Raw genomic sequence first — 23,049 nt, forward strand, 5'->3', positions numbered from 1 at the left:
GAAATATCCTGATAATGTGTACAAAATCTACGATCTGATATATCATGCGGACAGAAATCTAACATCAAGATTCATAAAGATTTTTGTCTTCCTTTCATTATATCTATAGCAATACTTGTTGTTTTTATTCAATGTGTGCTAAAATAAGATTCATATTTTACTTACGAAGTAAATACATCATTGATTGACTATTATTTCGTTCCAGAACAGCAGTGCTATTTTCGTAATTAATTATTATCTCCCTTTCAAAGATGGCGGGAAATAGAACAAGTTCAAGCAGCTGATCATTACATTTCGGTATTATATCGATAAATCCATCCTTTATAGGTGCGCCCAAAAGTACAATAAAGATAGTGACACTAGGTTCGATTGTGTAATTTCATGCTATTGACGACCATTCGTTTCGTCACTCAGCCGGTCCCAGTTTCGTCGAAACATTTTCGGCTGAGTGAGTTTGATTTTAAATGTGCATTTACGATAATGCTTATGCTCCCATAATCTCTCGTTTCGAGGAACTGTATGTTTTCCTGCGATTCACGTTTTTTGCATGGCTGTCAGTGTAAGCTCGGGCATTGATTCAACTTGGCCCACACTCTGCAGAGATTGTTTCAATGTTTGGCCCATTCCTTTAAATAACACAATGTGACGGTCAGTTTTTTAAATGGGGAAACAGTTGAATGATGAAATATCAGGATTAAAGGGGTGCTAACAATGACCGGAAAGGAGAACCAAGGTTTAATGAGTGGGGCTTAGCCAAACCAAAACAACACTAACCCTAAGTGAGTGAGTTTGGTTTAATCCTGCTTTTAACAATATTTCAGTTGTATCGCGGTGTGTCAGCTTAATGTGGGAGGAAAGCCTGAAGTGATGCAGGTCTCAGACGTTTACCACTTCGATGAAACCCACAAGCACGGGTATGGTGCTGACAAACCTAGAAACATAATCGGGGCGAACCGGGATTCGAACCCACAATCATAGGTTTCTGGAATGACCAAAGGATGCAACTCTGCACAGGGAATTGAGCGCCTTAGACGACTGGGTCACCCATGCCCCCACTAACCCTAAGGATCCAAGAGGCACAGATGAGATCTGTGAAGCAGGAGCCACTGTCAGCAGCCTGAGCCAATTAGCAAGCTGCGCTCGCTAAACTGCATTTTTACCGAAATATCTATGACGGTCTCCTTCTCAGACATGGACATCTGTGTCATGTACAGCAACACATAGGATTCACATATGTTCATGCCTGTTAAAAAATACTTGAAATTTGGAAAATCTTAGAAAGCTCTTTTCATATAACTTGGCTGAGAGATCTGAAACAATGAAGATATGTAGGACTTGGTTTTGTTCATCTCATGGAATTCCTAATTTAGTTTAGATTATTTAATTGAGAAATTATTCCATTCTATAAAAAAACGATGTATCCAAACACTGGTAAACAATGTTAAGAAATATACAAGTAGTGAGCCAAAGATATCAAATGTTTTTATGATATCTCAAAGCGGTGTTAAACCCAACTCACTCCTATAATGATCTCTCCTACTTGTCATATTAGATAAATTACCAACACATTAGACTAACATCTAGTCTCTGAAATGAACACATCTTACATAAAAAACAATTGTTCAGTCATCTTAATAAAAATAAAATTATACTGCAGTGATCTAGACTTGCCAAACATTATAGACTTGCATGGGCTGTATTTGTTATATATTTGTATCAGGGTCTGTAAGACAGACTAACCAACACATAGAAATCTAAAAAATGTATGCGGTCACATTTATTTGATTTTATTAGACTTGACTTTGGACTACTCTGTTGTAGCAAGGTGACGATAACTAGTTGCCATGGAAACTGACGCTGATGAGCTAGAGGATGAGGAAGCTGATGACTGGCTTGACACCAGGTGGTCTGCACCAGTTGATCCGTTTTCAGTGCCACACGGAATTGCAGCATGTCAGGAAGCTCATTGCCATCCATCATCATCTCGGCCTGCACCAAGTGCACAGCAGCAGGACACAGCAGGTACGTCATTGTTTCGCTGTCAGTGTTGCATTAATTGTAACGTGTGGGGATGCAGGAGGTATCAACATACATCTAACTGAAAAAAAGAGAAGAAATTAATGTAATGGTGATGGCTAGTGTGATGGTTAGTCATTCAGGTGTTTACTGCATTGATGTCAGATGTTCAGGTGTGTTTACTGCATTGATGTCAGATGTTCAGGTGTGTTTACTGCATTGATGGCAGATGTTCAGGTGTGTTTACTGCATTGATGTCAGATGTTCAGGTGTGTTTACTGCATTGATGTCAGATGTTCAGGAGTGTTTACTGCATTGATGGCAGATGTTCAGGTGTGTTTACTGCATTGATGTCAGATGTTCAGGTGTGTTTACTGCATTGATGTCAGATGTCCAGGTGTGTTTACTGCATTGATGTCAGATGTTCAGGAGTGTTTACTGCATTGCTGGCAGATGTTCAGGAGTGTTTACTGCATTGATGGCAGATGTTCAGGAGTGTTTACTGCATTGATGTCAGATGTTCATGTGTGTTTACTGCATTGATGTCAGATGTTCAGGTGTGTTTACTGCATTGATGTCAGATGTTCAGGAGTGTTTACTGCATTGATGGCAGATGTTCAGGTGTGTTTACTGCATTGATGGCAGATGTTCAGGAGTGTTTACTGCATTGATGTCAGATGTTCAGGTGTGTTTACTGCATTGATGTCAGATGTTCAGGTGTGTTTACTGCATTGATGGCAGATGTTCAGGAGTGTTTACTGCATTGATGTCAGATGTTCAGGTGTGTTTACTGCATTGATGTCAGATGTTCAGGAGTGTTTCCTGCATTGATGGCAGATGTTTAGGTGTGTTTACTGCATTGATGTCAGATGTTCAGGTGTGTTTACTGCATTGATGGCAGATGTTCAGGTGTGTTTACTGCATTGATGTCAGATGTTCAGGTGTGTTTACTGCATTGATGGCAGATGTTCAGGAGTGTTTCCTGCATTGATGGCAGATGTTCAGGTGTGTTTACTGCATTGATGTCAGATGTTCAGGTGTGTTTACTGCATTGATGTCAGATGTTCAGGTGTGTTTACTGCATTGATGTCAGATGTTCAGGTGTGTTTACTGCATTGATGTCAGATGTTCAGGAGTGTTTACTGCATTGCTGGCAGATGTTCAGGAGTGTTTACTGCATTGATGTCAGATGTTCAGGAGTGTTTACTGCATTGATGTCAGATGTTCATGTGTGTTTACTGCATTGATGTCAGATGTTCAGGAGTGTTTACTGCATTGATGGCAGATGTTCAGGTGTGTTTACTGCATTGATGGCAGATGTTCAGGAGTGTTTATTGCATTGATGGCAGATGTTCAGGTGTGTTTACTGCATTGATGGCAGATGTTCAGGTGTGTTTACTGCATTGATGGCAGATGTTCAGGAGTGTTTACTGCATTGATGTCAGATGTTCAGGTGTGTTTACTGCATTGATGGCAGATGTTCAGGAGTGTTTATTGCATTGATGGCAGATGTTCAGGTGTGTTTACTGCATTGATGTCAGATGTTCAGGTGTGTTTACTGCATTGATGGCAGATGTTCAGGAGTGTTTACTGCATTGATGTCAGATGTTCAGGTGTGTTTACTGCATTGATGGCAGATGTTCAGGAGTGTTTCCTGCATTGATGGCAGATGTTTAGGTGTGTTTACTGCATTGATGTCAGATGTTCAGATGTGTTTACTGCATTGATGTCAGATGTTCAGGAGTGTTTACTGCATTGCTGGCAGATGTTCAGGTGTGTTTACTGCATTGATGGCAGATGTTCAGGTGTGTTTACTGCATTGATGGCAGATGTTCAGGTGTGTGGTATCAGTGTCTACTATGATCATGATGATGGTGTTCTTGTGTCTTGTGTTCCCTGCAGGTGTCTACTGTCATAGTGTTTCGTGTTCAGGTGTCTTGTGTTCCCTGCAGGTGTCTGCTGTCATAGTGTCTTGTGTTCAGGTGTCTTGTGTTCCCTGCAGGTGTCTGCTGTCATAGTGTCTTGTGTTCAGGTGTCTTGTGTTCCCTGCAGGTGTCTACTGTCATAGTGTTTTGTGTTCAGGTGTCTTGTGTTCCCTGCAGGTGTCTGCTGTCATAGTGTCTTGTGTTCAGGTGTCTTGTGTTCCCTGCAGGTGTCTGCTGTCATAGTGTGTTGTGTTCATGTGTCTTGTGTTCCCTGCAGGTGTGCCCCCAGTTGTGTCAGGTGTTCAGGTGTCTTGTGTTCCCTGCAGTTGTCTGCTGTCATAGTGTCTTGTGTTCATGTGTCTTGTGTTCCCTGCAGGTGTGCCCCCAGTTGTGTCAGGTGTTCAGGGTGGTGGGCAGATGCTGACGAGGATGCTGCTGAATGACAACAAGGCTGGCATGGATGGACTGGACAAGGAGAAAATCAACCAGATCATCTATCAGGCCAGCAAAGGTGATTTCATCAACCAAGTAGAGACTTACTTCCACACTCAAGTGATTTCATCTTCTTAGCAAAGTGTGTACACACATTTGACTTGAGTCTCACACATTTGACTTGAGTCTCACACATTTGACTTGAGTCTCGCACATTTGATTTGAGTCTCACACATTTGACTTGATGTACACACATTTGACTTGAGTCTCACACATTTGACTTGAGTCTCACACATTTGACTTGAGGTACACACATTTGACTTGAGTCTCACACATTTGACTTGAGGTACACACATTTGACTTGAGTCTCACACATTTGACTTGAGGTACACACATTTGACTTGAGTCTCACACATTTGACTTGAGGTACACACATTTGACTTGAGACGCACACTCTGGCACCTTACTCTTCTATTCTCATGCATCGTGCTGCCATTTAATTGTTTTTCATGTTATCTGTTTTCAGTTTGTACTGTAGCCAATGATCTGATTATGTTTGTGACATAAATACACAAATAGCAAGCTAGCCAATGCAGTCCTAATGTACTGTGTGCAAGAAGTATAATACTTGCCTTGTGTTGCTTGGCAACGTATTGTATGTACTTGGTGTAAGAAGTAAAACACTAGCCCATCTATCTAGTTGAAAATTTAATCACTTTTGACATTCAGTGTAGATTTAATTTACAACTAAATTACCAACTCAAAGAACATGTCCATTTATCTCTAATACATAAACTTAACCTGAATTATGTATTAACATATGCAGGCTCACATGGCCATCTTTAAGGCTTGATAATTATATCAATCAATGTAATAGAAATGAAGAAAGTATTGCCAAGTATGTCAAAGTTGGCCATTTTTCTCCCAGTTGCTACTCAAACCAAAGTTGTCATAATGCTTGCCAATCAACAAACAGCAGGTTTCATATTTTCACCAATTGGCATTTATAAAATTCCTTTAGATATTTTTTATAATTTTTTTAAATTTCTTTTATAAATGCCAATTGGTGAAAATATGAAAAATTCCTTTAGATTGAGTGTGAATGTGTGTATGGATGTGTGTGAATGATATGTACTTTCTCAAAAAACCCTGGTCATGTATCTGGACTCTTATCTAAACATGATGTACTTTTACCAGGAACAAAAAAAAAAAAAAAAAAAAAAAAAAAATTCCTTTAGATATAGAACAATTGTAAGGCAAACAATTACACTCCTAATGAACCTGATCATTGTCGCTGTAATTCAGGTTCCAAATATTTTGAGAATGAAAAGAAGAAGGAGGAGCAGGTTCAACAGAGGATCGAGGAACAGAGAGTGAAGCAGTCGAAGATAACTGAGAGCCAGCTGAAGCAGGGCCTGGAAGAGGTGAAGTGACACTGTAGACAGTTAACACTGCCCACCTCCATTAACACATACTTTAGTTGGACAGGATAGCTTCTGGTGTTGTTCTTGCTTATAAGAACATGCTACTGTAATGTTATTTACAACGAACCAACATCTGTTTACATGGTTACAGGCAAATAGGCTGTTGGAGGAGCTGGAGATGTCACGTGATCTGAGTCACACCATCGTCCACATCGACATGGACGCCTACTATGCAGCAGTGGAGATGAGAGACGACCCCTCTCTCAGAGACCAGCCTATGGCTGTTGGAGGGAGCTCAATGCTGGTGAGTCTGTGATCACGTCGTGGTGGTGGGTGAATCATGGATCACATATGTTGAGTGAGTCACACATCATATATGTTGCTGGTGAGTGTGTCACATGTTGCTGTTGAGTGTTTCACACGTCACATGTTGCTGGTGAGTGAGTCACACGTCACATGTTTCTGGTGAGTGTGTCACACGTCACATGTTGCTGGTGAGTGTGACACACGTCACATGTTGCTGGTGAGTTTGTCACACGTCACATGTTGCTGGCGGGTGTGTCACGTGTTGCTGGTGAGTGTCTCACATATCACATTGTGCTGGTGAGTGTTTCACACGTCACATGTTGCTGGTGAGTGAGTCACAAGTCACATGTTGCTGGTGAGTGTGACACACGTCACATGTTGCTGGTGAGTGTGTCACACGTCACATGTTGCTGGTGGGTGAGTCACATGTTGCTGGCGGGTGTGTCACATGTTGCTGGTGAGTGTCTTACACATCACATTTTGCTGGTGAGTGTGTCACATGTTGCTGGTGGGTGTGTCACACATCACATTTTGCTGGTGAGTGTGTCACATGTTGCTGGTGAGCGTGTCACATGTCACATGTTGCTGATAAGTGTGTCAGACGTCACATGTTGCTGGTGAGTGAGTCACACTTCACATGTTACTTGTATGTGCGTCACATGTTGCTGGTGAGTGAGTCACACGTCACATGTTCCTGGTGAGTGTGTCGCATGTCACATGTTGCTGGTGAGTGCGTCAAGACCATGTTGTGTCAGTTGATACTCACACTCCCTCTGTTTCAGTCCACCTCCAACTACGAGGCCCGCAAGTATGGAGTGAGAGCAGCCATGCCCGGGTTCATCGCCAAGAAGCTGTGTCCACACCTCGTCCTGGTCAAGCCCAACTTTGACAAGTACACAGCTGTCAGCAAACAGGTGAGGGAGATCCTAGCTGATTATGATCCCAACTTTTCTCCTATGAGCCTTGATGAAGCTTACCTTGATATCACAGAACATTTGAAACGGAGAGCAAACTTCACCGACTTGGAGCGATCCTACTTGGTCAGATCATGTGATGAAGTGGGGTCTGCCTGGTGTGGATGTGACCTGAATAAAACCTTAAGGGACAGAGTTGTAGGGGTCTCCCAGCCCAAACAAGTTGACCATGATGGTGATAAGCAGGTGCAAGGTGACCAGTCAAACAAGCACCTGCAGGGTGACCAGTCAAACAAGCACCTGCAAGGTGACCAGTCAAACAAGCACCTGCAAGGTGACCAGTCAAACAAGCACCTTCAAGGTGACCAGTCAAACAAGCACTTACAGGGTGCTGATACTGAGGGTGAAGACAGGTGTCTGATGTGTGGCAAGGTGTTGCCCAAATATGGTGTCGAGGTGTTCGGCCGGACTGTGGAGGAAGCAGTGAAAGAGATGAGGTGTCGCATCCAGCAGAGGACTCGCCTCACAGCAAGTGCAGGTAACAGCAATGAGAGTGAACTTACAACTTACAACTTGTACACAGCATATTGCAGCTCTTTCCTACAGTCAGTGTATTGCTTTTTTGTCAGTGAAACAATAATTACAATGAACAAGTCAAGGCTATTCTAGTATGTGAATAGTATCAACTTGCAAACTTGACTTTTAAGTGACATTTAGAAGCTATTGTATTAATTAAGACTGCATGTAGTATTTTTTCCTCATTTCCCAGGTATCACAGCGTTAGAAATTGGCACTAGCCAAACTGCCCAATAGTAAAGGTATCATATATTATAAAAGGACCAGTAGATATTTATGGGGTTTGCTATATGTTATCATTATATGGATTAGTGGACTAAAACAATTAGTTTCTACCACTGTTATCATGCGGTATTGTGGTGTATTTTAGTCTCCATTGTTTGATTGTTGTCACAAGTATTGTGGTGTATTGTAGTCTCCATTGTTTGATTGTTGTCACAAGTATTGTGGTGTAATGTAGTCTCCATTGTTTGATTGTTGTCACAAGTATTGTGGTGTATTGTAGTCTCCATTGTTAGATTGTTGTCACAAGGTTTGTGGTGTATTGTAATCTCCATTGTTTGATTGTTGTCACAAGTATTGTGCAGTATTGTAGTCTCCATTGTTTGATTGTTGTCACAAGTATTGTGGTGTATTGTAGTCTCCATTGTTTGATTGTTGTCACAAGTATTGTGGTGTATTGTAGTCCCCATTGTTTGATTGTTGTCACAAGTATTGTGCAGTATTGTAGTCTGATTGTTTGATTGTTGTCACAAGTATTGTGGTGTATTGTAGTCTCCATTGTTTGATTGTTGTCTCAAGTATTGTGGTGTATTGTAGTCTCCATTGTTTGATTGTTGTCACAAGTATTGTGCAGTATTGTAGTCTCCATTTTGTGATTGTTGTCACAAGTATTGTGGTGTATTGTAGTCTCCATTGTTTGATTGTTGTCACAAGTATTGTGCAGTATTGTAGTCTCCATTGTGTGATTGTTGTCACAAGTATTGTGGTGTATTGTAGTCTCCATTGTTTGATTGTTGTCACAAGTATTGTGGTGTATTGTAGTCTCCATTGTGTGATTGTTGTCACAAGTATTGTGGTGTATTGTAGTCTCCATTGTTTGATTGTTGTCACAAGTATTGTGGTGTATTGTAGTCTTCATTGTTTGATTGTTGTCACAAGTATTGTGGTGTATTGTAGTCTCCATTGTTTGATTGTTGTCACAAGTATTGTAGTGTATTGTAGTCTCCATTGTTTGATTGTTGTTACAAGTATTGTGCAGTATTGTAGTCTCCATTGTGTGATTGTTGTCACAAGTATTGTGGTGTATTGTAGTCTTCATTGTTTGATTATTGTCACAAGTATTGTGGTGTATTGTAGTCTCCATTGTTTTATTATTGTCACAAGTATTGTGGTGTATTGTAGTCTTCATTGTTTGATTATTGTCACAAGTATTGTGGTGTAGTGTAGTCTCCGTTGTTTGATTGTTGTCACAAGTATTGTGGTGTATTTTAGTCTCAATTGTTTGATTGTTGTCACAAGTATTGTGGTGTATTGTAGTCTCCATTGTTTGATTGTTGTCACAAGTATTGTGGTGTATTGTAGTCTCCATTGTTTGGTTGTTGTCACAAGTATTGTGCAGTATTGTAGTCTCCATTGTTTGGTTGTTGTCACAAGTATTGTGCAGTATTGTAGTCTCCATTGTTTGGTTGTTGTCACAAGTATTGTGCAGTATTGTAGTCTCCATTGTTTGGTTGTCGTTCCAGGTATCGCACCTAACACTATGCTGGCCAAGGTGTGCTCTGACCGGAACAAACCTAACGGTCAATTCCGCATCCTCCCAAACAGACAGGAAGTGATGGACTTCATCAGAGCTCTGCCCATCAGGAAGGTAGGCATGGTAAAACAATAGTGACAGTGAGACAGAAATCGGTTCTTGTATTAAAGTGTTTTTTAATAGAATACATTTCCCACCGTCATCCCCATGGCATTCCAAACTTTCATTCCACACTGTTCCAAATGTTATGTGCGGCAGATATCTGGAATTGGTAAAGTGTCTGAGACGATGCTACGATCACTGGGCGTGGTCAACTGCCAGGATCTGTTTGAGAAGCGCGGCCTCCTGTTCCACCTGTACTCCACTGTGGCCTTCAACCACTTCATGCACATCTGCCTCGCCATTGGCGCCACCACCGTAGAGAGGTCAGTACCATCTGTGGGGAAATAGACCTGGGTTAAAATGGGTCTACAGCTTTTCGGATGTTTTTTGTAAGACGTAACTAAGGGGCTTGCTATTCATAATAAAGGGTATGTGTGACCGATGAGATTGGTATACAACCCCTACCCCTGCCTATATTGAATTACCAGTCCCTGAAAAATGTGAAAATTTATAACGATAATATTTTTAAAAATTAGAACTGCGTCATGTTTTCATACTCAACCACCAAAGTGGTAAACATCCAAGACCTGCATCACTTCAGGCCTTCCTCCCACATTAAGTTGACATGCCATGGTAAAACAGAAATACCGTTCAAAGCATCTTTAAGCCCAACTCACTGCAAAGTGGATTGGGAGGCCTGTGACTCACTGATTGTTATCATTGTTATAATGTGTGTCATTCTTCCAGGTGTGACAGTGTACCCATCCACTGTTATATATAGCTGTAGATGTAATGTAGCCCTTTTTCAAAGATATGTTTGTTACTAACTTCTTCTTGTATTTTCAGAGACAGTGAGCGGAAGAGCATAAGTACAGAAAGGTAAGATTGTCTATCATGTCTATGGACATTTTATCAAATTTAAAATTACCAAGCAGATTCAGTAACTTGTCTGATTGCTTGCCATCATGCCTCGATGGCATGTGCTGTTGCTCACTTTTCAATCTGTGGTATGCATGATGTAGACTTGGTTCTATGCCAATCTCATTAAAATCAGACCTTTAAAGGGGAAGTGTACACGCAAAAATCACTTTCTTTCTTTTTCTAAACAAAACGCAATTTTAGAATTTGTTAGTATCTGTGTTTGAAAATATACACTAATTTTTTTTCACAGTGAAACTAGGAAGCTCACAATAGTGTGAAAGTGATATGCCGTTATGAGGCCTTCGTTTAACGAGCGAAATAGGCCTGAGTTATCCCCCTTAGATTATGACGTAATTGGTGCCAATTCAACTGGGTCCCTGTCTATTCTCAACGCAAAAGATATCAAGGACCAGTTTGCGGTAAAACAACATGGTCTACGACACACTCCGGCGCAGAGGTGACTCAGCATAACACAATTCTGGCTGGCATCTGAGATGCTAGAATCACAAAACTGTACCTACACCACGTGAAGCGGCTCTAACAAAGCATGATGACGTCATAATGTTTATCAATTGGCACCAATGACGTCATATTGCAAGGGGCATAAGCCATGGTGTTTTTGTTATGGAAATAGAACACTTGGCAAATGTGAAAAATATAAATCGTTTTAGTGCAAAAAATATGTTAATTAAATGTGATGTTTTTATATTTTTGTCTATGACACTTCTATGTTAACACATTTGATGTGGAAAAAGTACAAGAAAAAATGGTTCATTTCCGTGTGAACTTGCCCTTTAACTCAGTTATGATATCACTCTGTGTGAAAACCTGAGGACATCCCCTTTGGGGTCACATACCACTGTGTTCCGAAATGATGGGATGTGTATGAAATATCCACAACACTACACTATGTGCTGATTCCTTCTACTTTTGATATGCTGGTTTGATACTGAGAATTTAGAAACCTCAATGCTGATTGGCTGATTAGAAAGTTCTCCTGACACAGAGAGAGAAATCATACCAGAGGCTGCAGTGATACAGCTGGGCTATTGTTGACTGTGATATTAAACTATAAAAACTCTCTCATTCACAACCTCAAAGCCAAAGGCCATAGTACTGTGGATCAGGAGGCCACAATAGTAGCTGAGTATGCAGAATCTGCAAAGGATGTTGCTGTATTGCTGCTTGGATAGTGTAATGTTGTGGGGATATTGTTGTGATGTTGCTGTAATGCTGCTGTGATATTGTTGTGATGTTGCTTGGATATTGCTTGTGTGTTGCTAGGATATTGCTGTGATGTTGCTTGGATATTGCTGGTGTGTTGCTAGGATATTGCTGTGATGCTGCAAAGATATTGCTGGTGTGTTGCTAGGATATTGCTGTGAAGTTGCTGGGATATTGCTTGTGTGTTGCTGTAATGCTACTTTGATATTGTTGTGATGTTGCTTGGATATTGCTGTGATGTTGCTGGTGTGTTTCTGTGATATTGCTTGTGTGTTGTTGTGATGTTGCTTGGATAGTGCTGTGATGTTGCTGGTGTGTTTATGTGATATTGCTTGTGTGTTGTTGTGATGTTGCTTGGATATTGCTGTGATGCTACTGGTGTGTTTCTGTGATATTGCTTGTGTGTTGTTGTGATGTTGCTGTGATATTTTTGCGATGATGCTGTGATAATGCTTGGATATTGCTGGTGTGTTGCTGTGGTGTTTCTAGGATATTGCTGTGATGTTGCTGTGATATAGCTGGTGTGTTGCTAGGATATTGCTGTGATGTTGCTGTGATATAGCTGGTGTGTTGCTAGGATATTGCTGTGATGTTGCTGTGATATAGCTGGTGTGTTGCTAAGATATTGCTGTGATGTTGCTAGGATATTGCTGGTGTGTTGCTAGGATATTGCTGTAATGCTGCTGTGATATTGTTGTGATGTTGCTGCGATATTGCTGCGATATTGCTGGTGTGCTGCTGTGATGTTGCTGTGATATTGCTGGTGTGATGCTGTGATATTGTTGTGATGCTGCGGGGATATTGCTGGTGTGCTGCTGTGATGTTGCTGTGATATTGCTGGTGTGCTGCTGTGATATTGTTATAATGCTGCTGTGATATTGCTGGTGTGCTGCTGTGATATTGTTATAATGCTGCTGGGAATTCTCCCATTCCTGACATGTTGTATCTCCTTCAAGGACCTTCAGTGAACTGAGTCGGCCTGGTGACCTGTACAAGAAGTGTTCTGAGCTGTGTGCTGCCCTGGTGGAGGACCTGGGGCAGCAGGAAGTCAGGGTAGATAACTCCACACTTCTGATCTTATGCTTAACCGTTCATTATAAAAACACTGCATGCATCTGTTCCGACATTTGCACATCAAAATTACTTTGAAATTATTCTTGTATATACACAAAAATGTGACAGATTGTTCCTGACTTCAGGGTAAGACCGTGAGCATAAAGATCAAGACGGTGAAGTTCGAGGTGAAGACCCGGGCTCACAGTCTGCCAAACCACACAGCCGAGTACCAGGACATTTTCACCGCAGCCAGGGAGCTGCTTAGGGTGGAGATTCAGGCCGTTCAGCCCCAGGCCCTCCGGCTCCGGCTCATGGGTATGTCACATGACTTCCTTTGGAAGACAGATAAAAATTCACTCACTCACTCACTCACTCACTCACTCACTCACTCACTCACTCACTCAACAAAATTTCACCTCACATCACCCCACTCAAACATTCAGCTTGTAATTGTTGACCTGCCTTGATTGATTTTGTCATGATTTGCACTTAATAAAGCATATTCTGACTCTTTCTGAATTCTGATCCCAGGTGTGAGACTGTCCAACCTCCTCCATCACAGTCTGTGCGAGACGAAACGTCAAGATACGATCACAGGACTCTTCCAGAAGATGGCAGCAAGGAGCCCACAGAAGACTCAGACATCGGATTCTCTCCGCCATCTTGACTCTAGACAAATGGACCTTCCTCAACTGCCCGTTTATTTCAGCGATGTGTGTGATGATACCGGAGACCAGGGCTCTGATGCCCAGAATAAAGATGGTGCAACCATTGCAGGAACTGACGCTACAAACATTGAGACAAAAGGTGTCTCTGAGCTTGCTGCAGTAACAGGAAGACCTAAACCTGTTAAAGGACGTTCTAGAAATACCAGAAAGAAAACAAAGCCTAAAACACACCCAAGGTCAGTCACACTGGTAGATCTGGCGGTGACCGACATCGGCAGGAAAACGTCCTTGGCTGAAGTGAACAATAATACATTTGGTGATGCCCCGAGTCATGACTCTGATCCGCAAGGACCTTGGAGAGGGAAAGCATCGGGGCAGAAGGGCAAGAGGAAAAGACAAACTGATCTGGACATTCACAAGGGTCCAGCTGAACAGAGTGGAGAATCTTCTGGGTATGAGAGTGCAAGACAGGCAGAGCACTGGCCACCTACAGGACTTCAGCCAGTCTGTGTGGACGTGGTGGAACATGATAAGAGTTCCCAGGGAGGTTCTTGTGATGTTCAGTCGCTTGCTGGATCTATCAGAAGTGATCCATCTGCTGGAAGTTCTTGTGAGGATATTCAGAATCTGAAGGTTTTCCAGTGTCCAGTATGTCAGCAAGTGGTTGAGTGTAGGAACCTTAATTACTTCAACGATCACGTTGACATCTGCCTCTTCAGACAAATCTCATCTCAAGAACAGGACCATCATGAGAATGTTGTCACTGCAACAGAGGATGATAAGGATGATGATGAGGACCTAATTGATGTAGCCAGATCGTCAGAGAGGCATCACATGTCAACAAAACGTGTAATTCAAAGTGTTCCACAAATTGAAACAAACAGTAATGAAAATGCAAAGGTAGTTGATTCTTTCGAGTCTTCTCAGCAAGATAATTCCAAAACCACAGCAACTTCTGGTAGGATTTCAACCCACCCGGGAGATAAGTCTGCTGACTGGCAGCACTCCACACTAATTGATGGGACTGGTCCAGGTGGCTCCTGTGAACCAACTGATGGGGCTGATCCTGAAACTGACCAAGGTGAGCTGAATGCTTTACAGTATTCTGGTGCTGATTCAGTAGCTGCTAGCCAGATTGCTAGTGAGCTGCAGGCTGAATTCTATGCCTGTCCTGTCTGTAATGTGGAGAAGATTGGTTGTAGTCTAGAGGACTTCAATGAACATGTGGACTCCTGTTTGAGCAGACGGGCAATTAAGCAGATCCTGGAGGAACAGAAGATGCATGACTCTCCAACAGGAAAGAGGTAAATAGTCCTGTTGTGCCCAGTGCATGTCTCGGTACAGATTATTCTTTACATAATAGTCTCGTGTAAAGTGTATGAAAATGACACAATTAATAGCTAGCTCAGTTTTGAACATGAGCTGTTAAATATTTTGATAAATGAAATATCAAAACTCTTAAGCCACATTTTTAAAAAATCATCTATGCTGGGTCAGGCTGGGTGACTGGGTTAATGCATGCCATCATACCCCTGGCATGGGACATGTCTCTATCAGATGCTGTATCAACCAATGGTTTCTCTATCAGATGCTGTATCAACCAATGGTTTCTCTATCAGATGCTGTATCAACCAATGGTTTCTCTATCAGATGCTGTATCAACCAATGGTTTCTCTATCAGATGCTGTATCAACCAATGGTTTCTCTATCAGATGCTGTATCAACCAATGGTTTCTCTATCAGATGCTGTATCAACCAATGGTTTCTCTATCAGATGCTGTATCAACCAATGGTTTCTCTATCAGATGCTGTATCAACCAATGGTTTCTCTATCAGATGCTGTATCAACCAATGGTTTCTCTATCAGATGCTGTATCAACCAATGGTTTCTCTATCAGATGCTGCATCAACCAATGCTTTCTCTATCAGATGCTGTATCAACCAATGCTTTCTCTATCCCAGGCTTGATTATTTACAATCAGCTACCATGATGTTGCTGGAATATTGCTGACTGGGCCGTAAAACAACAAATAAAAACAATTTGGACATGCTCCTTAATATTCTGAAATGGCCATATATGCTCATGCTTTCAGATCAGTTCAAGTTCTTGGACATTGACTGATTGTTGTCTAAAATATCCCAACACTGCTTTTCTTCAAATTTGTTAATGGTATAAACGAATGTCCTCATACCAATGCCCATTTGTCACCATGAAGATCCGGGGTAGTATTGGCCTTCAGCAACCCATGCTGACTTGGTTGAATGCATGTCATTGTATCACAATTGCGTAGATCGATGCTTGTGATATCAATCACTGGATAGTCTAGTCCAGACTTGATTATTTACAGACTGCCATCATATGGCTGTAATATTGTTGAGTGTGGCGTTAAACAACAACCAAACACATGTCTCAAGAAAAAAATCACTCATGTGTTGATGTGCTTCCTTCCCTAGATCCTCCTCGTCCTCCCCTTCCATCGGTACATCACAGACACCACCAATGAAGAAGAGGCGGTCTAGCTGTGGTAAGATGAAAACCATTGACTCCTTCTTCAAGCCTTGAACACGTCTCATGAGACCACAGAAAAGGATCAAGTCCTTCTTCAAGCCTTAAACACATCTCCTGAGGCCATGAATAACCATCAGCTGTTTCAAACCTTGGAGGGGTCACTGGTGGCCCACGTGGCCCTGGTGGCCAAAGTGTCTAAGGCACTGCTAGTTGTCTGGCAGAGTTGCATACCTTAGTTTGCCAGGATCTGATGGTCACGTGTTGAAATCCACCCTGATGATTATCCTGGTTTATCAACCTGACACCAAAATGCACAAAGCGCTGTTAACACCGATCTGCTCACTTTAATGTGCCAGACTTAAACTTCATTTCAATGGAGATTAATGTTGATACTTTATTAATTGTTTTCTGTGGGTATATTTTTCTTTTATATGCCTACAAAATAATTGTAATGACTGTCTTTCTACACATGGATGAAGAATGCTTGAATAAACATTTATCATAATTCAATTGTATTGTTTTTAAATGCATATGGCAGCAAGAGGTACCTGAAAGGTTGGCCTCTTGTTCAACTAAGTACAAGCCAGAGGAGGCAGTGTCTGCCCTCATACAGCTGGTTACAGGGCAGGTGATGCAGTGGATGTAGGCCAGTGATACAGTTGGTTGTATGCCAGGTGAAGGGATCGCCAGGAAGCATTCGTAAAATCTCAAACATTTTCACCTGAATCTCGGATTGTACCTGCTTTGACATCCTTATAACACAGGGTACAAGGTATGGATACCTGGCGTCATGTCGGAGAAGTACAGATAGTTTTTCTACCTGTGTGCGATACCATAACAAGAAAAACACGGATCATTAATAAAATATTGTTTCAGTTAAAATGCGTTTTTGGTTACTGCTCAACACACAATTGGGAGGACAGCAGAATCTGTAGGGTGTGAGGTGAGGTGAAATTGGGTTTAACGTCGCGTCCAAGATTATTGTACTTATATAGCGACGTGCATGCACGTGTGTATGTGTACCTACTTGTACTAGATCGGACTGACGCCGATTTATAGTGGTAGCTCACTGAGATACCATGCCGCAGTTTAACATGAATACCCCACTCAGACACAGTATACTGACTCCGAGCCGACCAGTCCTTGTTTTAGCCCCTTAATGCCGAGCGCCAGACAGGGTAACAACAAGTACCATCTTTTAACGTCTTTTTGGTATGACGCGGTCGGGGATCGAACTTCGGACCTTCGCTCTCCGGGCGGACGCTCTACCACTAGACCACGGAGGCGGTCTCTTTAGGGTGTGAAAATTACAGCTGTGCCTGGACAACATAGTGCCAGTGAACACTTTCAAATCAGTTCAAAACCTTCTCGTTCACATGTCCATTTTGAAACTGTAATTGTTAAACATAAGTGAAAAGATGGTAAAAGGTCGCATCCAGCGCAGTCGTATTGTATCCAACACAGAAAGCTTCATCGCTTCACAAATGTTGAAAATATACTAACTGAAATCACCTTATGGTCTATTGGTAATTTCCTGAAGTGACTGTCAGTGAATATTTTGCTAAGCAATGAAAGTTTTACTTTGAATTATTCGGATCCCTGTGAAAAGCAGACTAAATTAAGTAACTGACTTGTATGTATGAGGCGATATGTTACAATTTCATTTACACCAGGCATTTCCGTTGTCTATTGCCATTCACATGGTGATACACATGTACGAAGGTCTAGTATGTAGGATTCAGGGAGGACGTTTTGAAACTAGTCAAAATCGGAAATAACACTGTTCTCTGTACTTCTCTAGTCGCTAGTGCAGCACTATACCCCACATTGAGCTGTCTGCAGGGGCATGACAGTGGTAAGAGCGGGGCACATCCCTGTGAGGCAAGCGCTTTAGCCTACAGTCAGCTGATATTCGGGTGATAGATTTCTGGCGTGCATCATCTGGTATAGCACAAGCCACCGTTCTCACACTTTGTTGTCTCGAGTGAAGTCGACATCTCTGTTCCGGAACATGTGATTCAAAATACAACAAATACACAATGAGAGTAATACCTGCGTCCGACGTCTCTATCACAATGATGAGCTGAGTTTCCAGCTCAGACATAAATGATGTTTGTTTGTTTAACGCAATATTGGCGGTCTGGACCAGACAAACCAGTAATTGACATCATGAGCGTCGATCTACGCAATTGGGATACAATGATATGCATCCACCTAGTCATCGGGCCTCACCTCTCCTCTTACGAAAAGCATAGTCGCCCTTTATGGCAAGCATGGGTTGCTGAAGATCTATTCTTATCCGGTGTACCCGTCTATATATACCACTTTGCAGATTTGAATAGATCGTAACATCGTTGCAAATATCGTATTCAAAACACCGAAAGCGGGGAGTAAAGATTGATTTGCCCTTTTGTCCGATCTATCAATTTTAAAGGCTCAAACGACAATACTGCGGAGAGACTCAATATTAAGTCTTGTTGGAGGAAATTACGTTCAAAATTCAATCGCTTGCACAAGCTACCTCCTAAATTACACGATTAATCCGCAGGAACTCGACGATAGCGTGTATATCATAATATATTCGTATAGAAAAAAATTCACAACCTTCTATATACATATAGACGTATTTATATACAGAGGGTGTGAATTTTTTTTCTATACGAATATATTATGCTATACACGCTATCATCGAGTTCCTGTGGATTTATCTCAAAAGCCCACCCCGAGCAGGTAAGCCTCCGTTCACGGTGTGCTGCACACGTTCTTGGCAAAGCTAACCTGGTCTTTACTCTTTTTAACCCTTAAACATTCTCCTTTCAACAATTAACAATGACCATTTGTACACTGCAGATATGAGTGGGGTGAAGAGGATAAAACTATACTCCTCTTTCTTTCAACAACAAAATTGTGACAAAGGCCATTTACATTACACATTGAGTTCACTATTCTGTGAGAAAGAAAACGAAGTGAGAAACATACTATTTATTCAATTGCGTTTATTGTTCTCGTTTCGGTACTTTCATATTTTTTGTGAGACTTTTCTGTGTTTAAAATATTCGCTGATCTTGGAGGTGAATCTGATTGGTCAATAGGGGGGTCATAGATGGGACATAACTCGTAATAGCCAATGGTGGCGATCGAGCTCTGACACTTCAGCTTCGCTCGGCAAGGGTGGAAACTGGACTTTTACAGTCAGTTAGCTCCCTTGAAACTGGACTTTTATAGTTACACCTGAGAGCGTTTGTGGATGGAATCGACTCCCTTTCAGCCTCAAAAATACTCATATGGCATTTCTGTAAACCATTTCAGAAATGAACAAAATTCTGAAACGTTTTTGGAACATTTGAATCACCTCAAGGCAGTACTCCAAGCATGAAACACTCTAAAACCAAGCAAATTTAAATCTGCGACAAAACAAGTTACCTACTTTGGGCATCCATAAGTCGATTCTTCAAAAATGTCGATTCAATCACACAGTGCCCACCCTCTAAAAATGTCTATGACGTGTGTCATTTGTTAGATTTGTCTTCGTATTATCCCAAATTTGTTCCAGACCTTTCTGACATCGCCTTCACTCTATAAAACCTTCTGAAAAAAAGACGCGCCCTTCGAATGGTCCGACAATTGCAAACAGGCATTCGAAAACTCATGACCATACAAGTATCTTCCTGTTCTGTTTTTTTGGGGGGGAACAAACAATGTTGGCTGGTCACATTTCTTTTTCTCGTCAGTTTCCAAGTAAGGGTAGATGATGATTAATGGTCATTTCCCATCAGTCAACAACGGTAATGGCCTCTTGAAATAGAAAATTGGAAATTATTATTAATAAATAAGGGTTACATGCATACTGGGGGCACCGGTGGCCCAGTCGTCTAAGACGCCGCGATTCGCTGTCCAGAGTTGCGTCCCTTGGGCACACCAGAAACCTATAGTTGTGGGTTCGAATCCCGGTTCGCCCCGATTATGTTTCTAGGTTTGTTAGCACCATACCCGTGCTCGTGGGTTTCACCGAAGTGGTAAACGTCTTAGACCTGCATCACTTCGGGCTTTCCTCCGACATTAAGCTGACACGTCGTGATATAACTGGAATACTGTTAAAAGCGGTGTTAAACCCACCTCACTCACTAACAGGCATACTGTCTCTCATGGTAATGTCTCTCTGTCAAAGATTATGTCTTTGCTCACGAAATATTCTGTATTGATGAGGATTGCCAAATTGTGGTCGAGACTTTTTATTGAGTTTTTTTTTTCATGCAGATGGAGGCTGAGATTTTTATGTACACAAAATTATGAGCTGTGTTTTATTCTCTCTCGTGTGTATCATGCCAATTACGGTCCATCTTTCTACAAAACCATGGGACCGAATACGAGATGAAGAGATGGGGTGAAATGGGGTTTCAAGATTATTCCACTTTTACAGCGACGTGCGTGTGTGTGTGTGTGTGTGTGTGTGTGTGTGTGTGTGCGTGCGTGCGTGCGTGCGTGCTTGCGTGTGTGTGTTGATGCTTGTACTAGTCCGGACTGATGCTGATTTATAGTGCTAGCCCACTGAGATACCATGCCGCAGTTTAACATGAATACCCCACTCAGACGCAGTATACTGACTCCGAGCCGACAGTCCTTCTTTTAGCCCCATCTTTTAACGTTATTTTTTTTCGGTATGACGCTGCCGAGGATCGAACTCCAAACCTTCCGGGGAGACGCTCAACCACGGGACCACAGAGGCCGTCCAAATTGATGAAGATATGGCCTGTACAGCAAAACGCCTGGAGAAAGTTGGTTGGTTGGTTGGTTTGTTGTTATACGCCCATCTCAGCAATATTCCAGCTATATGGCGGCGGTCTATAAATAATCGAGTCTGGACCAGACAATCCAGTGGTTGATATCATGAGCATCGATCCATGCAATTTGGATCGATGACATGCTTCAAAAAAGTCAGCGAGCCTGACCACCCGATCCCGTTAGTCGCGACAAGCATATTCGCCTTTTACGGCATGCATGGATTGTTGAAGACCTATTCTACCACGGATATTCGCGGGTTGAATTTTGAGTGTGCCTCACCTTGATCACCACGTGTTTCGTGCAGCAGGCAAGCTTTCGAATTGTCAAATTGTCATTTTCAGTTTCATTTTTAGATTTCATCATTTGAGACACTGAAGAAGGTGACATTGTTTAATCTCGGTAAAAATAATTGGTAACCAAAGGGAAATTCAACGTGGCCGCTAGCTAAACTAAAAGTGTCGCAACGCAAAACTGATGGGAACCAGTCTCGGCTGAGCGTGGGTGATTTCGCTGTAGGCACTCGTTTTGAATATAATTTAACATCAGTTTTGATGAGTTTCTGGACAATGAGTTACGTATATGATAAAAACTTCAACACCATCGGGTTAATACACTACCAGGACCACATTGGAACAGCTGCCAGACATTGCCTTCATTAACCCCTTCATATTTCACGTGGGCGTACGTAGCATGTTTTGATGTTTCATGCTATTGTCATTGTTGACTTGTTGTCTGTTGACTGGATTACGCAGCACGCGGAGTGCCGGCTTGGCTCGCCGCCATCGTTATCTGCTCATCTCTGACCTTATCCGTGACCCGTCTGCCTCCTGTCACGTCGTCAGCCCCCACATGACCTACTTAGTCTTGTGATGGGCGAGATGTAGCCGTCTCTTTCACGCAGTATACATGGAATTGAACATACATGGCCTATACTTTATCAAACGATAATAACTTTGACATGCCCTCCCAAACGGACATAGCTTTTTGCAAATGATGTGGAAATTAGGATTTAAGGTCCTTTTATGATTTTTTTGCACTTCAATATAGAATAAACTTCAATAAAGCGACGTGCATGCGCGTGCGTGTCTGGTTGTACTAGTCCGGACTTATGCTGGCTCTTTAGCGCTATCCCACTGATATAACATTCCGCAACCTAAACACTGTTTACTGACTCCGTGCCGACCAGGGTTTACACCCTTAATGCCTTGCGCCAGGCAGGGAAAACCAACACTACAACTACATATATACCACCTTTTAAAGGTTTCGGTATGATGGAGCCAGGGGTCAAACTGCCAACCTTCGACTCTCTTGACCTACTCTCTATCCACTAGACAGCGGAGCCGGTCTTTCGAAATGGATGGGTGCATGTTGTCATATGGCCATTGTGGCGGCCATCTCTATAATCCGATCAGAATTATATGAGCACGTGTTAGTGACATCATAGCTGGGATTATTCATAGAACGTTTCAGTCCCAAAGCATGCCAAACAAGGCATTTTGTGTGATTCGGGTTTCCACTCTAATACATGCTGCATAACAGATCTATTAATTGTGATACATGCAGAATAGGCTGGGTACTAGGGGCAAAAAGACATGTTATACGCCTTTTAAATCTCATGCGAAATCTCTGAGCCTTTTCAGCGACACCAATTTTTGAATTAATCAAAGTTTCAGCTCGATATGTATTGTAGACACAGAGAAGATGTCGATTAACGACGGACAACGTGCCACGACATAAGCTGATGAGGTGAGCTAAATGTTCTAGAAATCAGTGTTAGAAAACAATATATGACATAGAAAATTATTGTCATGATTGTGTAATAATAATTTGGGTTGGTGTGCGTGTGTGTTATGGGGGTGGGGGTGGGAATCCGGACTATGGGTGACAACGGTGATGCCATACCTGAGTTACGTGGATATGATACTTTATTACTTGTCACACCATGGTCAAGAAGACTTCTTGTCCCGTCATGAGCATTAGTCGTTATCCTTCAAAGTTTCATCTCTTCATAAATGGGACCAGACTATATAATAAATATAACGGTACATCAATGAAGCACATTTACCTCTTTCCAAACATATACTGGATATAATATATCGTAGTTGATCAAGATTTGTTTATTCTTTTACGTCGGAGTTATTCCAACTGCATGTCGCGGTGGACTTGCATATATACTTCAGTCTGAACCAGGTATAAAGGTGGTCGATAACATAATCAATGTTCCATGATATAAATCAACCGCGGAAGTCACAGAGTCTGGTCAACCATCCCGTGTTAACTAGAGGACGCGAATTACGACCACCATAAGTACTTGAGACCTATTCTGACCCAAAATCTCGAGTTAATACTTTGTAAATACCGAGATGCTTCCAATTTTTTAAATGCCTCTACTATTCGTGTCTAAATGATTCAGTTTACCCTCGCCTTCATAAGTTTAC

The 23,049-nt window shown here is 41.9% G+C and overlaps 1 protein-coding gene across 3 annotated transcripts; it reads left to right on the plus strand.

Moving 5' to 3' along the window:
• Positions 1–254: 254 nt before the first annotated feature.
• On the plus strand, positions 255–16,235 carry LOC139466389 (DNA polymerase kappa-like). Of its 3 annotated transcripts, none has more exons than XM_071248168.1 (13): positions 255–297; positions 1,822–2,022; positions 4,318–4,452; positions 5,679–5,797; positions 5,949–6,101; positions 6,886–7,555; positions 9,339–9,463; positions 9,608–9,774; positions 10,298–10,330; positions 12,553–12,649; positions 12,796–12,967; positions 13,184–14,624; positions 15,775–16,235. In XM_071248168.1, the coding sequence occupies exons 2-13, from the start codon at positions 1,845–1,847 to the stop codon at positions 15,881–15,883; spliced, it is 3,399 nt and encodes a 1,132-aa protein (XP_071104269.1). In that variant the 5' UTR covers positions 255–297; positions 1,822–1,844; the 3' UTR covers positions 15,884–16,235. The 3 variants fall into 3 exon arrangements, with proteins under 3 accessions (XP_071104269.1, XP_071104270.1, XP_071104271.1); XM_071248169.1 differs by having other exon boundaries at positions 266–327; XM_071248170.1 differs by lacking the exon at positions 255–297 and adding an exon at positions 560–648.
• The last annotated feature ends 6,814 nt before the right edge of the window (positions 16,236–23,049 follow it).

The sequence above is a fragment of the Haliotis cracherodii genome, unplaced genomic scaffold, assembly GCF_022045235.1.
Source record: "Haliotis cracherodii isolate W230 unplaced genomic scaffold, xgHalCrac1.p SCAF_1, whole genome shotgun sequence".
NCBI lineage: Eukaryota > Metazoa > Mollusca > Gastropoda > Lepetellida > Haliotidae > Haliotis > Haliotis cracherodii.